This window comes from Dryas octopetala, chromosome 5, assembly GCF_963921425.1.
Source record: "Dryas octopetala chromosome 5, drDryOcto1.1, whole genome shotgun sequence".
Classification (NCBI taxonomy): Eukaryota; Viridiplantae; Streptophyta; class Magnoliopsida; order Rosales; family Rosaceae; genus Dryas; species Dryas octopetala.
This window is the reverse complement of record NC_141370.1, coordinates 9,270,101-9,286,185: the sequence shown is the minus strand read 5'-3', so window position 1 is coordinate 9,286,185 and position 16,085 is coordinate 9,270,101. Positions and strand designations below refer to the sequence as shown.

The following is a 16,085-nucleotide window of genomic DNA, read 5'->3' as shown; positions in this document are numbered from 1 at the left end:
ATAAGGTAGGGTTTCAAATTCAAAAGTTAGGATATGAGGACAAAGACCCAAAGCAAAAGTATATATATAAAAAAAAAAAAAAAAAAAAAAAAGGAGGTGAAAATTTCGGAGCTATGATGCACAAATCCGGAGGGGCGGCATGGCATGTTTAGTCAAGAAAAACACATCCCTTCTAATGGGTATTCACGGGATGTATTTTTGGAGGCAATTGTGGGACCATGGATAATTTCTACATGGGACCTATGTCACAAATTTGAAGTGGATCCGAAAAGAATTAGAGAAAGGCATAGGGCCCCTAGATATTATATGAAAAGGGGGTACCTTGACTTAGAGGATGGGACCTATGCCCTTATAAATATAATGGGACCAATAAACAAAGGTTCTATCACCTATAACAAAGGGGGTGCCTTGATTTAAAGAATAGGACTCATACTTGTGAAAGTCTAAAAGGGTCCTATGGATGAGGCACCATCACCAACAACGCCGGGGGTACAAACACCATAAAATTGGAGGACCCATTGAGCACAGAGTAAGGGGAACAATCGCCACACACACTTAGGAGGGCTGGATGCTTCCAAATGTATGAATACATCCAAACCATTGGAACCACCCGACCCCATGGATCCATCCAAGCTCGCGGATGGGTCCATGCTCCTACCCAAACTCGCGGATGCTTCCAATTACAAGCACACGGAGGTATTACTATACAAACCACGACTAAAGGGACCTAAGAACTTCATGTTCTACTAGGAAACCAATTCCCATACGAATTAAATGGCTTGAATCCTCTCCAAACAAGGATTCAGGTATAGGAGTTCAATCCAATATGGATTATACTTCCCGGTGATTACAAGTTTAAATCAACTTACAATCCTAAGGCCATAGGGATTAAATCATCCCCTATAAATAGACTCTCATAAGATCATTCAAAGGTACGTAATTCTAAAGCTCTAAGCCCACTGCTTTGAGTTGATATTGATCTTGCTTACTGACTTGACCGTCGGAGAGCCTTTGGCCGACACCACACCGGTGTCACCATACCTCCGAAGGTTTTTCTTGTGTTTACAGGACCCATCGTTTTCTGAGTTTAGCTACTTGGAGAATTCGTGCTACAACATGTACCAATGATATATCACCTAATGTTGTCTTTTCACAACATGAATACCCCCTCCTGTCGGCCCTTTTCACAACATGAATACCCCCTGCTTTTAATTAATACCAACACAATTATACAAACCCAAATTTAAAAGAGAAGGACTGCCTTGCTATTTCATCACTCCCACTTTCTCTCAATTAACCATGCGTCCATGCGTCCATGCGTCCATGCCTCATGTGATTTTGTTTGGTGGGCCTCAATTTTTGCACTAATTCGCTCTCACTCTCACATTCCGGTAAAGACAGCCTAAGGTTCACACGTTTTCTCTAACAATGATAATGCTAGAGGTATCAAACATTCAAACAAACAACTTTGGGAAATATATCCCATAGCACCTTTACATGATCCGTTTTCAAATTTAGCACCATCAATAATCTTTGCAAAAAATGGGATTTGTTTGGAGAAAAAAAACTCTCAAATGCCCCTTGCATTTTGTCGATATTACCTTTCATGCCATCCCATTTTGAAATCAATGAATATTAATATATCTAGGCCTCACCAAAAAGCTCAAGGCCCAAATCCCACCTAAAGCCTGCCCGGCCCATTGGGCCTAAAGTTCGATCTAGCCTGAAATTTGGGCTGGCCCAGCCCAACCCAAAAGTCCCTTAGGCTGGACTTGGGCCATCTCCTTGAAGCCCAAGGCCCGCCCAAAGCTCGTTTACACACATATATATATATATATTCAATAAAAAAATATAAGATTTTGGCTATGTTTTGATTCGAACATGAGACCTCACAGAACTAGCTTCAACTCTCAACCAACTGAGTTGACTAGTTTATTTGTTTAGTTTGTGAATCATAATATATTTAATAGGTTTTTGTTTGTTTACTCCAATAAATTAGGTTTTATATAATTTATATAATGTATTAATAATTTAATATATAATGAATCTCAAGTTTTGTATTAAATATTTAAAAGGAATATTTGGGGTTTGGTGAGTGTTTGGAGTTTAGAGTTTTTATTACATATATATATGTTTTATAAATATATGATGTAATTTTGTTTCTAACAATTCGAACCGTTCATGTTTTTAGTTCTTCACTCAAAAATCATCCCTGCAAAAAATTCGTTTAATCGAAGATGTAAAAGTTAGGTAACGGTGGTCCAATTTATGAACGATCGTGGTTTTTCTAATGATAATCGAACGGGTAGAGAACTTCCGATTTGGCCGATTTTTTATAATGATGATCTTTGACTATGAACATAGAAAATGAACGGCTCAGATTGTTGAAATCACGTTGTGGTCTTCACAATTATGGAAACGACAAGGTTTCAACAAGAAAATTATTATAATTATACTCTTCAAGTGTATTTATATGTAGAAACTTACATCTTAATCAGTTTTCAACAATCCGAACCATTCATGTTTTAGTTCCTCACTCAAAGATAATCCATGCAAAAAATTAGCTCAATTGAAAATGTAAAAGTGAGATAACGGTGGTCGAATTAATGAACGATCGTGGTTTAATAACTTTAATTATAGTTGTATTATAAAAGTTGTATATACACATATACATTTATGTTTTATTATAGTTGTAATATTGTATATAATTTTAAAAGTTTATTATTTATGATTTTACAGTATTACTAACATAATAGTATTATATAATAACTGAATAACCATATTAATAATTTATTGGAGTAAACAAATGGAAAAACTATTAAATATGTCATGATTCACACACTAAACAAATAAATTAGTTAGTTTAGTTGATTGAGAATTGAAGCTTGTTATGTGAGGTCTCATATTCAAATCATAACATAGCCAAAACCCAAAATCCTATATTTTTTTTATTGAAAATATATATATGTGTAAACAGTCTTTAGGCCCATTATGGGCCACTCGTTCGGGCCTAGCCCGGTCCGACCCTCCAAACCCGCAAGCCTCGAGCCCGACGGGCGAGCCTTGGGCTTGTATATCAAGGCCCAGACCCAGCCCAGCCCGGCCCAAAAGCCTTATTGGGCTTTTCTAATTCAAGTCCAAACTGGACCCAAATCCGAAAAATTTAGGCCAACCCGCGCATTGCCGACCCCTGTATTGAGTTGTATACATTTCGTTCTCTGAAATCATTTTTCCCGCACAACCGCTCTCATCTCTGCTTTCTTTACTCTCTCTCTCTCTCTCTCTCTCTCTCTCTCTCTCTCTCCAACAAAAGCCAAACCCAAACGCAGCCATGGAAGAAATTAGCTCTCTCTTTCTCTCTCTCTCTCTCTCTCTCTCTCTCTCTCACACATTTACTCAGTCATATAATAACCTCCTCTCGACTCTCGTACCTGCAACAACAAAAACCCATCCTTCAAATTCATCAATATTGATGGGTTCCCCCATCGGTTTACTAAAAGAAAGCTAAAGAAAAGAAATACTAAAAAACAAATATCAATTCTCTCATGTCCCGTTACACACCCTGGTATGAAATATATATAGAAAATGGAAACATAACAATCCCAATAGCCATTCTATCATATAACTATCCTAGCAGCCCATTTATATTCAGCAGCCCAATAAGTAATAGCCCATCCATTAAGTGATCTATATATCTTAGTAGCCCAGTATCCCATCAAATACCCAAAATCTAAATCTCACATTTTTCTTATTTCCTCTGGGTTTTTTGGTTCTCTCTTCCAAATGGGTTTCAAATTTCTCTTCTCCCGGAAGAAGAAATCGAGCCCATCAAGCACAGCCGGTACTCCAACCCCATTCGCAATGAGCACATCGTCGCGATCTTCGTCCTTCAACACGTGCGCTCAGATCGCGGAGCTCAAGCAGGTCTTCAAGAAATTTGACATCAACGGCGACGATGAGATCTCGGCGTCAGAGCTAGGAGCCATCATGGGCAGCCTGGCATTTAATACTAACAAAACCCAGCCTTCAATTTATTCAATCTCTAAAAATCCCAGAACGAAATCAAATTCAAAACCAAACCCAAACCTCAGAAGTTTGTGATTTCAGAGAACGACGTATGGTCGACGTCGACCATAATATATTGGCTTGGTCGACCAAAATATATTTTCGACTATACATATGGTCAATGTCGACTATAATATATACACATTTATCCCACCTATTTTCTTCTCTTTCCCGCCCAATGTCGTCCATTGAAACTTACAGTAGCAACAACATTTGTTTTGGCACTGTGGATAGTCATACAACGTTATCGATCTCTTAACTACTTCGTAGTGAAAGTTTCTTGCAAAACTCATTGGGAGACTTTTCACCATTGAACTTTCGTTTATGTAGACTTTAGGGTATCATTGTATATTTGTATGTAGTCCCATATATGTCAGCAAAAAAACAAAATGTGTGTATAATGTGGACAAAACTTTACTTCTAGTCAAACCATTTCGCAAAAATTTTGTTTATCAAAATTTAGTTCATTCATTTTAACAAGTAAAGATTTTCGTACAAATGACAAGGATGGTGCATGAACTTAATAGATCTTAAACTCAAATATTATCTCAAATAAAATAATATTTTATTAACCAAAGATGAGCCAATTAAATGGCCAATTAATAATATTTTATTAACTCAAATAATATCTTATTAATTTTTTTGTCAATTAATTTTAGTTATTGAATCAGGAAAAGGCCTCAACTTTTTTTCTCGCCGCCTAAGCCACCTAAATCCTTGGACCGGTCCTGTCGGCCACTTGCCATTTCATTTGATTGACTCACTAGCAATACTCTTCCTATAAATTAATGCCCCAAGAGCTAGCAAACTTAGCCTTCTGTAATATAAGAACCTGAGTCTCTCCTAGTTTGGTAAACATGGGTTCAGTAGCACTAGGAACCAAAAAACTCCATGCAGTTTGTGTCCCTTTCCCAGCACAAGGCCATGTTAGCCCCATGATGCGATTAGCCAAGCTTCTACACTCAAGGGGATTCCACATAACCTTTGTCAACACTGAGTTCAACCACAGGCGTTTTATCCGGTCCAAAGGACCGGACTCCGTTAAGGGGCTACCGGACTTTCGGTTCGAGACCATACCGGACGGGTTGCCACCTTCGGATAAAGATGCAACACAAGATGTTCTACCGTTGTGTGACTCCACCAGGAAAACCTGTCTGGGTCCATTTAAAGAGCTCCTGATTAAGCTCAATTCTTCATCTACAATTCCGCAAATTACTTGTGTAATTTCAGATGGAATCACAGGGTTTGGGAGGCAAGCTGCTAAGGAATTAGAAATTCCAGAGGTTCAATTTTGGACTGCCTCTGCATGTGGATTCATGGCATACCTGCAATACAGTGAACTCCTCAAACGAGGCATTGTTCCATTCAGAGGTACTTTAATTTCTTTCTGGACCATCTGTATTGTTAAGCTGGTCTGAGTAATTCATATCTTGACACTAATCTGCATACAAATATTCATATAATATTATAGAAGATAGAATCTTGACGCCAATTGGCTGGAGGGAGGAAATTCATATCTAGACACTAATCCTTAATTATAATTCCTATTCCTATGATATCATCAGATACTATATTCTTACTCAATCAAGATACAAGGTTCAATCCCATTCTCAATCAAACAATTTCAATGTCCAAACTTTTGAGATAGTTATTGAGAAAGAACATCAAAGATTCAAACAACAATATGTACAAGCTTGTGACTTGTGAAGGCTTGTGCCTCAATAACACCTTTTATTCCTCTAATTCCCCAAGTGGGGGCCCTCTCATTTACACACACAACTTCTGAAAGTCTTACCCAAAGACCCTCAACGTGCCAAGCTGCTAATTAAGCCTTTTTTTCTTTCAATATTTTTATAGTTCTTTGATCATTATGAGTAACAGGGTAAAGTCAAGACTTTTTAATTCTTCAGATTGCATATGCACTGATGAGTAGATCAATTGCCATATAAAAGAACTGAATAAGTTCGTCTCGTTGTTTTGTTTTGTATTTGCTAATGCATGTCAATTGATTTTGATTTAGTAATTGAATGATGGCTTTTTATGTAAGATCGAGCAAGATAATATTTTTTCCCTTGTTTTACTGTTAGAAAAGGCCTCATTCTTTATCTTGGCACAGGCCCCCGAAATTAATATATGGCACATCCTTCTCATCACGAATATAATGTTTGGCTCAGTCACGTTACATATATATGATCAGGGGTTGTACCTGTTGAGAGTATATCTTGCCTTTGAAAGTTTAAGTCTTGCATACTAATTTATAATATTTTAGATTTCTACACCCCTAGCAAATTGATTTTGGATAAAATAGTCAATCTTCACACTCTGGCTTTGAAAATATCTGATTATTGAAGAAATTTAGACATTTATCCCAAAACTAATTGGTCATGGGAGAAGTAGCTCAAACCTTATAAGCCACTAGTAATTATGGCCCTCACATTTTCAATTTGGAATTTCTCTCAATACGCCCCGCATGTTTAACATTATTTAAGCCTAACACGTGAATAATTTATATTGGGTAACGTAGAAACACGTGTAACCATTAGACGCATCACGTGGATAACCTGCTCTGATACCATGAAGAAATCTAGACATTCATCATAAAACCAATTGACCATGAGATGAGTAACTCAAACCCTTATAAGTCATTAATAAGGCCCTCCCATTTTCAATAAGAGATTTCTCTCAACAGTTATGTTCTCTTTAAATATGTAGTTGTGATATCTGAGATCTTCAAGTTTACTTAAATATCTATAAAACCATTTTCACCTTCCCTGCTTATCTTTTCAGATGAAAATTTTATGCACGATGGTATGCTGGACACACCAATTGATTGGATCCCGGGAATGAAAAATGTTCGGCTCAAGGACATCCCCAGCTTCATCAGAGTTACTGATGTCAACGACATAATGTTTGATTTCTTGGGAACCGAAGCACAAAATTGTTTGAAATCTTCTGCAATCATCTTCAACACATTTGATGAATTTGAACATGAAGTGTTAGAGGCAATCTCAGCCATGTTCCCCAACATTTACACCATAGGCCCACTTAATTTGCTTGGTCGGCATGTCCCTGAAGAAAGCAAATTGACCAAGTCTTTTAGCTCAAGCTTATGGAAAGAGGACGCAAAATGCCTTGAATGGCTTGACAAAAGGAAACCCAATTCAGTTGTGTATGTAAATTATGGCAGCGTAACTACGATGACAGACCAACATTTCAAAGAATTTGCATGGGGGCTTGCAAATAGCAAACACCCATTTTTGTGGGTAGTTAGGTCTGATGTGGTGGAGGGAGACTCTGCAATTTTACCCAATGAATTTTTTGAGGAGATTAAGTATAGGGGTTATATAGCAAGTTGGTCTCCACAGGAAAAAGTGCTAGCACATCCATCAGTTGGGGTTTTCTTAACCCACTGTGGTTGGAATTCTACTATAGAAACCATATCTGAGGGTGTGCCTGTAATTTGCTGGCCTTTCTTTGCTGAGCAACAAACCAACTGTCGTTATGCATGCACCACTTGGGAAATTGGGTTGGAGGTGAACCATGATGTTAAGCGCAGTGAAATTGAGGCACTTGTTAAGGAAATGTTGGAAGGGGAGAAAGGGATGATGATGAGGCAAAAGGCAAAGGAATGGAAGAAAAAAGCTTTAGAAGCTACTGATATTGGAGGAACATCGTACAATAATTTTGATAGAATGATTAAGGAGGCTCTCCAATAAGGTGAATGAGTACTACTGGTCCCTTTTATAGAACTATCAAATTTTGTTTGCTTTTATTGAGTTGTAAAATAAAGATCCCTTGCTTGGTCTATACATTCATCCTTTGTAAATATATTATTTTGGGTGAATTACATTTTGCACCCCTCAAGTATATGTTGTTTTTTACTTTTATACCCAATATTCAAAATATTTCAATATGAAACTTAAAGTTTATGAAAATTGCAATGTGTCATTTTCATTAACTTTTCTGTTAATTTTGAGTCTTTGACTAGATATAGCATGTGTGGGATCGATGCATTTACACTAATGTGGACAATAAATTTACATCACGTGGACAAATAAAATAAACTAAATAAACAAAAAAGAAATTAGAAAAATGCAATTAAATCATTATATATAGAAAAATTAAAAGATAACATTAAAACTAAATATAAAAAATTATCTCGTTCATCCCTACCTCTCCCTCCTCCCTCATCTCTTTCGTTCCTAGTTTTTTGTTTTTTCAATTTCTCAAATTTTTAATTGATTTTTATTTTTAACCTATAAAATTTTAGCTAGCTTTTTTAATTTTTTTTTTCACGTAGCGTAAATTTATTTTCCTTATCATTGTAAATGAATCTCACACATGCTATATGCAGTAAAAATTAACATAAAAGTTAACGGAAGAGACACATTCCAATTTTCATAAACTTTAGGTTCCACATTGAAACGTTTTGAACATCGGGTACCAAAGTGAAAAATGACCTATACTTGAGCGGTATAAAATGTAAATTACCCTATTATTTTGGAATCTGTTTTTGTTACAAGGAGATAAGTATTATCTTTTAATTTTTTAAGGCCATTTGGCACTTGGAAGAAAAGAACAATGAATCATTAGCATTAAAAGCACCAAAATTGAAGAAGTAACAACGGGCTTTTTTTTTTAGTCGAACAATGAAATTTTTTTTAACATGAGGTTGAGGGCATAAAATGAATTTACAAAATCTAATTCATAAAAATTGTTGATTAGGAAATATATATATATACAAACCCCTTCCATGAGGGATCTCTTAAATAATTTTATTTAAGAGATTCCTCATGAGGTCCACTCTATATATATTTCAACGATCCGAACCGTATATTTTTTAGGTTTATATTCAAAGATTATGCTTGTAATTAACACTTGAAATGATGACCATTTCAAAGACAAATTGAAAACTCTTAAGCTATCAAACTTTGATAAAATAAATAGACGAATAAATATTTTCGATAAACACTTGAAATTGTGACCATTTAATCAACGGTCAAATAGTTTTTGATTAACCTAATTTTTTGTAAGGACGATTCTACAATAAAGACCAAAAAAATAAACAGTTCCGATTATCAAAATACAATGTGGAATGAACCTCACAAATACATATACAGACCCCTTCCATTGAGGGATCTCTCAAATAAACTTATTTAAGGGATCTCTTGTGGGGCCCACTCTACGTTGTATTTTGATGATCGAAACTGTTTTTTTTTTTTTTTTGTCTCCATTGAAGGATCATTATTGCAAAAAATTAGTTCAATCGAAAATTATTTACCCGTTTGATTGAATGATCATCATTTCAAGTGGTTATAATGAGTGAGGTTGACAATTAGTTAAAGCGTTAACACATGAAAAATAAATTACATGAATTATAATAGAGAAATATGTGTTTGGAAGGAATTTCCTAATTTACTATATTACTAAATAGAATAATTTCTCGACAATATGTCCACATTTCTAGTTCCATCTATATTAACTTCCACTCAACCAAAAGGGGGACCAAACCTCAATAATTATGGGGCACTTTCTAAATTGAATAATTAAAGTCAGGTTGATAGTATGGGCCAAAAACCTTACGAATGTCCAATGCCCGGGCCAATTAATGGTCCTCGAGATTGTTTGAAGGGGAGAAATTATGAAATACCCATAAATATCCCCCAATTCCAAAAGTGCCAAACTTCCACGAAGCTCCAAGTATATTTCAATTATCTCACCAAAAAAAATATTAATTGGACTTAATTAGAATTAGATAAAACCAATCATTGGACAAACGGTGTGTGTAATGCAGAATCTAACAGTGTGTTTGGATGAAGAAATTAAACTCGATATTTCATTAAAAGTCAAAATTTGAGAAATGAAAATCTTCAATTCCCTTATTTGGCCTCATTAACAAAGAAATCTTAGAATTCTATACGAAAAAAATTATGAAATTTGAGAGTTATAAATTCTGACTTTAAATTTCATCTAAATAGGTGTCATTTTTAAATTCTAAGACATTTGAGATTTTAAGAAAAAAGACACACCCACCACCACCACCACCACCATTTCAATTAAATCGTACAGTACTGCATCTTATTCTCATCTTAGGACTCTACAACAATCTTTGCATTTTTAAATGTCATTGCATTGCCTTATGCATCTGCAATAGATGCCTCTAAATTAACCAAAACATATAAGAAATTAAGAAACCAAATTACAAACACCACAACCAAGAATTAGAAACTGCAGAGGCTTGTACTGAAATTAATTTATATGATCGAATTGGTATGTGCACGTACTACAACAAAATAATAATCTCAAAAGATTGAAATATTAAACATACCCGATTAATTTTAATAAAAACATCAAAACCCATTCAACTTTGATGTGGAATTTAGGCATTAAAATGGATTTAAAATCAATTTATTACTATGTTGCAATATTCACAGTGTGACCAAAAAGCTGCTAAACATAAAGCCGCTGCTGCCACCACTGTCTCCACACGCTTTCATTGTCTCTGCCACCATCCACCTCCACCACCACCACCACATGCATTGTATTTGAATTTCACCATGTTTAATTGGTTATCCAAACAAAAATTTTACAATTTCATTGTCTCTGCCACCATCCACCTCCACCACCACCACCTGCATTGTATTTAAATTTCATCAATCTTTAATTGGTTATCCAAACAAAAATTTTACAATTTCTATAACTTTACCTTCCATCATTTTGAAATTGCCTACACTACCAAATTTACACATTCAAACGCATTGGAAGAGTTTTGATGATATTGTTTTTGGTACTCAAACAAACGATTACAAGGTGTCTAATTGTCTACCACAGTGTTTGAGAAGCTCACTAGTATATATAAACTTCAATTAAGATGGCTTCTTCTCAAAGAAATTCTTAAACAAATTTCATCGGTTACTCAAACAATAAATTTGTAATTTCTGTCATTTACTAAATTCTATATACATATATCCAAACAATAAAAAATGCAATTGATGGAAATTTAAATGACGGAGTTTTAAATTCCATCATTTATGAATTTTTGTGAAAATTAGAATTACTTCATCCAAACACACTGTAAGTTCTCTGAATTAAAGACGAGGGTGACACGTGTACGTGCTTCTTCATGTTTTTATTTTTTTTACTGCTTCTTCATGTTTTTATTTTTTATTTTTACTGCTTCTTCATCTATAAATTCAGCAAAGAAAGAAGAGCTGAGGACTCTTCAATCAATTCACAAAAATATTAAAACTCTGCCAAAATAAATTCTCATGCTACTCTATCTCATTTCTTTGTATGCAGACTTGTTAAAGGTTTTATTGTGTCCAATTTGTAATCGTAACTCCAAGTTTTAGTCTAACTCAAATTCTTGTAAGCTTGGTTTCAACCCATTTACACATTATTAGCCTAATGGTTTCAACTGAAATTGTAAAGGGTCTTTACAATTGAAACCCTTGTAATGTGTTTATTGTTACTCATGTTCAAGTGAATACAAGCTATTTTCCTTGTTTAATTTCAGTAGATTGCTCTACTTTACTTTTATTTCCATTTCTACTTGTAATGGTTGTTCACCATTCCATTTACCTTGTTTTTTCTAAGAGAATTGTTAAGTCCTAAACAGTTTTAGGCATTAATAGAACCTACACTGAATAGTTCCCCATTCAGTTCACACTTGTTTGATATGAGTATGATTTATGGTCATTTCATAGATTCCACAGACACACAGACAATATTGCAAGTTCCTTATAACTTATTGGCACGCCTGTGCGCACATACCTAGCCTGATCATCGGCCTACTCTAACGCTGAATGATTTATGCAGTAACAACAATTATGGGCTCGAGATGAAAACAACAAGGCAGTGATGACGAATAGGCCATTGCTCATGTGAATTTGGGCCAAGGTGGCCCGAATGGCCAAAGACATATCCAGAGGCCTAGAGGGTCTAGTGGAAGGGACAAGGCCTAAGCATGGGCTCGAGACTCAACCCAAGTGTAGGTTTGAGGAATGTAGGCCAAGGCCCAAGTATGGGCTTGGCGACTGAGAGATACGGGGCTAGGTATAGCCTTGGTACTAGCATAGGCTTGTTGCTCGCTTATCGCTCATGGGTAGCCAAAGCAATAGCCTTGGTTCCAGCATAAGCTTGGGGCTCGAAGGTATGAGGCTTGGTATAGCCTTCATACTAGCGTGAGCTTAGCAGTACTCAAAAGTGAAGTAGGCTTTACGCTTGTGGGTATGAGCCTAAGTGTAGCCTTGATACCAATAGGAACATCACCCTTGTAGTTATGACCCTGCGATGGTATGAGGTCTAAGTATAAACACGGTACTCAATGGTACAAAGGCTAGACATTGCTTAATACTCAATGTTACAAAGCTTAGACATAGCCTCGGTACTAAGAAGATACCAGGTTAGGTATAGCCTTGGTAATAAGAAGGTATAAGGCTATGCATAGCCTGTTGGTGTGAGTCAACACGTGTGATTATCATGTAATTATTAGAATTAATTAGGTGGTTTATTAATTCCTGTATTTTAGTTATAGGCCCATGTATATAAACCACACTTTGTGGTCTTATTCAATTAAGCAAAAATTATATTTGAAAACCCTAAACCATTCTCTGTTCATGGTATCAGAGCCGACCTTAATCACCTTTCTTCTCACATAGGTATTAAGGTTTGGTCATGGTGATTCTGAATGGTTTAAGGGTCTAATCTTGATCATTGCCTTGTCTAAATATATTACTTACTATTCTTCTTTCCGCTGCAACGTGGGCTTGTTCCCCTTCCTTGATTGGTCTTTGATCTCATTGAGATCTCTGGTTTTGTTCTCTGTGCTGTGCGATCGGAGTGATCGGGCGTTGCTGCTGGGTGTTGCTGCTCATCATACTCCTTAGCATACTGCTTTGCCCGATTGTAAATCAACTTGTGGTTTTCAGAATTCTTCTTCTTTGCAGATTCAAGATCTTGCTTTTTTCGCCAGAGCCCATTCCTCTTCCCTCTTTCTCTTCTTCAACGCTGATTCCGGAACAACCAATGCTCCCTTGACTTCTTCGCCCATCTCTGGTTTGTTTTTCGTCGGGTGTTTGAGGTCTTGGAGCGGTGGGTCTGCACTCTGCAGAGGTGACGACGACTGAGGAGGGAGTGATTGGGCGTTGCTGCTGTGCGATGGTCTGAGCGGCGGCGAGTGAGACTGCTGCAACGATCTGGGCGACGGCGACTGGCTGGACTCGACCTCTTTGGTCGACGACTGACTGGTGACGCACCTGGCAGCAGCTGTGATCGGCTGTGCGTGCGATCGGTGGTGCGGCTGAATAGGTGGGTGCGACGCGCGGTGGTGCGGCTGATCAGCTGTGTGCAATCGGTGGTGCGGCTGAATAGGTGGGTGCGACGCGCGGTGGTGCGGCTGATCAGCTGTGTGCAATCGGTGGTGCGGAAGAGGGCTGTGCTATAGGCTGTGCGCAACCTCTTTGTGTTAAAAAAAAAAAAAAAAAAAAAAAAAAGTGTGCTGCACACCATGTCTGAAACACCTCCCTCTGGTTCCTCGGCTACAGATTTGAATGGAACCAATAATATGATTGGTCTGAAGCCTCCTCCTCCTATTCCTGTGCTGCGTTCCAGGGTGAACTCTATTAGTTCCTCCAGTTTTGTTGCCACGTCAGGTATCTCTAACTCTGCTTTGAGTACTTCTGCTGGTACTGGTAATGGTGCATGGATAATTGATACAGGTGCTACGGATCATATGACTTCTGATCGTTATGTTTTTAGTCATCTTTCATCTGTCTGTCCTAAACCATTTATTGTTAATGCCAATGGTGTGTCATCTCCTGTTCTAGGGGGCGGCACGGTATCCTTCTCGTCTGGTTTGTCTTTACATAATGTGTTGTTTGTTCCTTCCTTAAATTGTAACCTTATTTCTGTTAGTCAACTAACCAAAACTCATAATTGTGTGGCCACATTCTTTCCTACCCATTGTGTTTTCCAGGATATTCATACCAAGGAGAAAATTGGCAGTGGTAGAAAGAGTGATGGATTGTACTATCTGGATAGTGGGGGTTCCGCTTCAGATGGTCGTGGCATTGTGAGTCTTGTTAGTAATGGTTCCTCTGAAAATCAGAAGAAGATTTGGTTGTGGCATCGCCGACTTGGTCATCCGTCCTTTAGTTATCTTCGGCGTTTATTTCCCTCTTTATTTCGTGGATTGAACATTTCCAATTTTAATTGTGAAGTTTGTGTGTTGGCCAAAAGCCATCGTTCAGTGTTTCCTTCTAGTGCTACACGTATGGATGTTCCTTTTGCTTTGGTCCACTCGGATGTTTGGGGTCCGGCCCCGTGTGGTACACATAAAGGAATGAAATGGTTTGTGACATTTATTGATGATTGTACTAGGATGACTTGGGTTTATCTTCTGAAACATAAAAGTGATGTGTGTGCTGTTTTTCGCCTTTTTCATCATATGGTCCTCACCCAGTTTTCCTGCCCTATTAAAGTTGTGTGCTCTGATAATGGCGGTGAGTTCGTTAATACAGAGTTGACTCAGTATTTTGCTTCTGCGGGGATCCTTCATCAGACTTCTTGCGCTCATTCTCCACAACAGAATGGGGTTGCTGAACGCAAAAATCGACATTTATTGGAAGTCACTCGGTCCCTTCTTCTGGGGGGTCACGTGCCATCTCTGTTCTGGGGTGATGCCTTGAGTTCTGTCGTTTATCTGATTAATCGGACCCCATCTAGTGTCCTTGACTTTCGGCGACCTTTGGATGTTCTCTCGGATTTTGTCTCTCTACCAGGTATCCTTCATTTGGAACCACGAGTTTTTTGGGTGTGTTGTTTTTGTGCATTTACATTCTCATCAGCGATCCAAGCTCGCATCTCGGGCCTTAGAGTGTGTATTTGTTGGTTATGGTCCATCCCAGAAGGGGTATCGATGCTATCATCCCTCTACTCAGCGCTTCTATGTTTCTATGGATGTCACTTTTCATGAACATCAACTTTTTTATTCTCCACGTCCACTGGATTCTACTCTTCAGGGGGAGGTTTCTAGTGAAGTGCAGAATCGAAATGATATGTTGTTTTTTGATCAGTTTGGTTCTGGGAGTAATAGTGAGGAAGGGTCAGAACAGACTACTGATCACCCAGTGTCTGAGTCTGCGGATGAGACTGAGACTACGGAAATTACTGCGGATGATACTGAGGATGCGGAAATTACTGGAGATGATACTAAGGATATGGTAGGACAAGAATCCACGAATTCTGAGCCTGAGGAATCACCACTCCATGATAGTACTGCCATCTCTCCTACTCCATTGAATCAATCTTCTTCGTCCATTGAGGTAACCAACAATACTCTTGATTCACATTCTGGTTTAGATCTTGATTCTAATGCTTCTAAATTTACACTTCCTCCTCGGTCTAACCGAGGACAACCACCAGCTAAATATGAGCCAGATCCAAATGCCAAAGTTAGGTACTCAATTAATAATCATGTGTCGTCTGTTAGGCTTTCAAAGTCATATGAATCGTATGTTCTGCAATTATCTTCTGTTTCCATTCCTAGTAGATTGCAGGATGCTCTTACAGATTCTAGATGGACCAAAGCTATGGCTGAAGAAATGGCGGCATTACAGAAGAATTCAACCTGGGAGTTAGTTTCTCTACCTAAGGGGAAGAAGACAGTAGGATGCAGATGGGTGTTTGCGGTCAAACACAAAGCTGATGGGTCAGTTGAAAGGTATAAGGCAAGGTTGGTAGCAAAGGGGTATACACAGTCCTATGGCATAGACTACTTGGAGACGTTTGCTCCAGTGGCCAAGTTAAACACAGTACGGGTTCTGTTGTCTTTGGCTGCTAACAAAGATTGGCCACTTCTTCAGTTTGATGTAAAGAATGCTTTTCTCCATGGTGATTTGACTGAAGAAGTATACATGGATCCTCCTCCAGGTATACCAGAGTTTGATAATACAAGATTGGTGTGCAGACTGAAAAAGTCTTTATATGGTCTTAAACAATCTCCGAGAGCCTGGTTTGGG

At 37.6% G+C, this 16,085-nt stretch overlaps 1 protein-coding gene across 1 annotated transcript; it reads left to right on the top strand.

Annotated features, from left to right (window-relative positions):
- Positions 1-4,859: 4,859 nt before the first annotated feature.
- LOC147284070 (linamarin synthase 2-like) lies at positions 4,860-7,906 on the top strand. The gene is made up of 2 exons (XM_086243144.1): positions 4,860-5,436; positions 6,853-7,906. Exons 1-2 carry the CDS (start codon positions 4,923-4,925, stop codon positions 7,779-7,781), a joined length of 1,443 nt encoding a protein of 480 aa, XP_086099270.1. The 5' UTR covers positions 4,860-4,922; the 3' UTR covers positions 7,782-7,906.
- Positions 7,907-16,085: the final 8,179 nt, after the last annotated feature.

Bases quoted from the DNA above. Each gene is read 5' to 3' on its own strand.
- LOC147284070 (XM_086243144.1), top strand. From the start codon at position 4,923: ATGGGTTCAGTAGCACTAGGAACCAAAAAACTCCATGCAGTTTGTGTC. The intron at 5,437-6,852 runs GTACTTTAATTT...TTATCTTTTCAG, and splicing joins AGGCATTGTTCCATTCAGAG to ATGAAAATTTTATGCACGAT.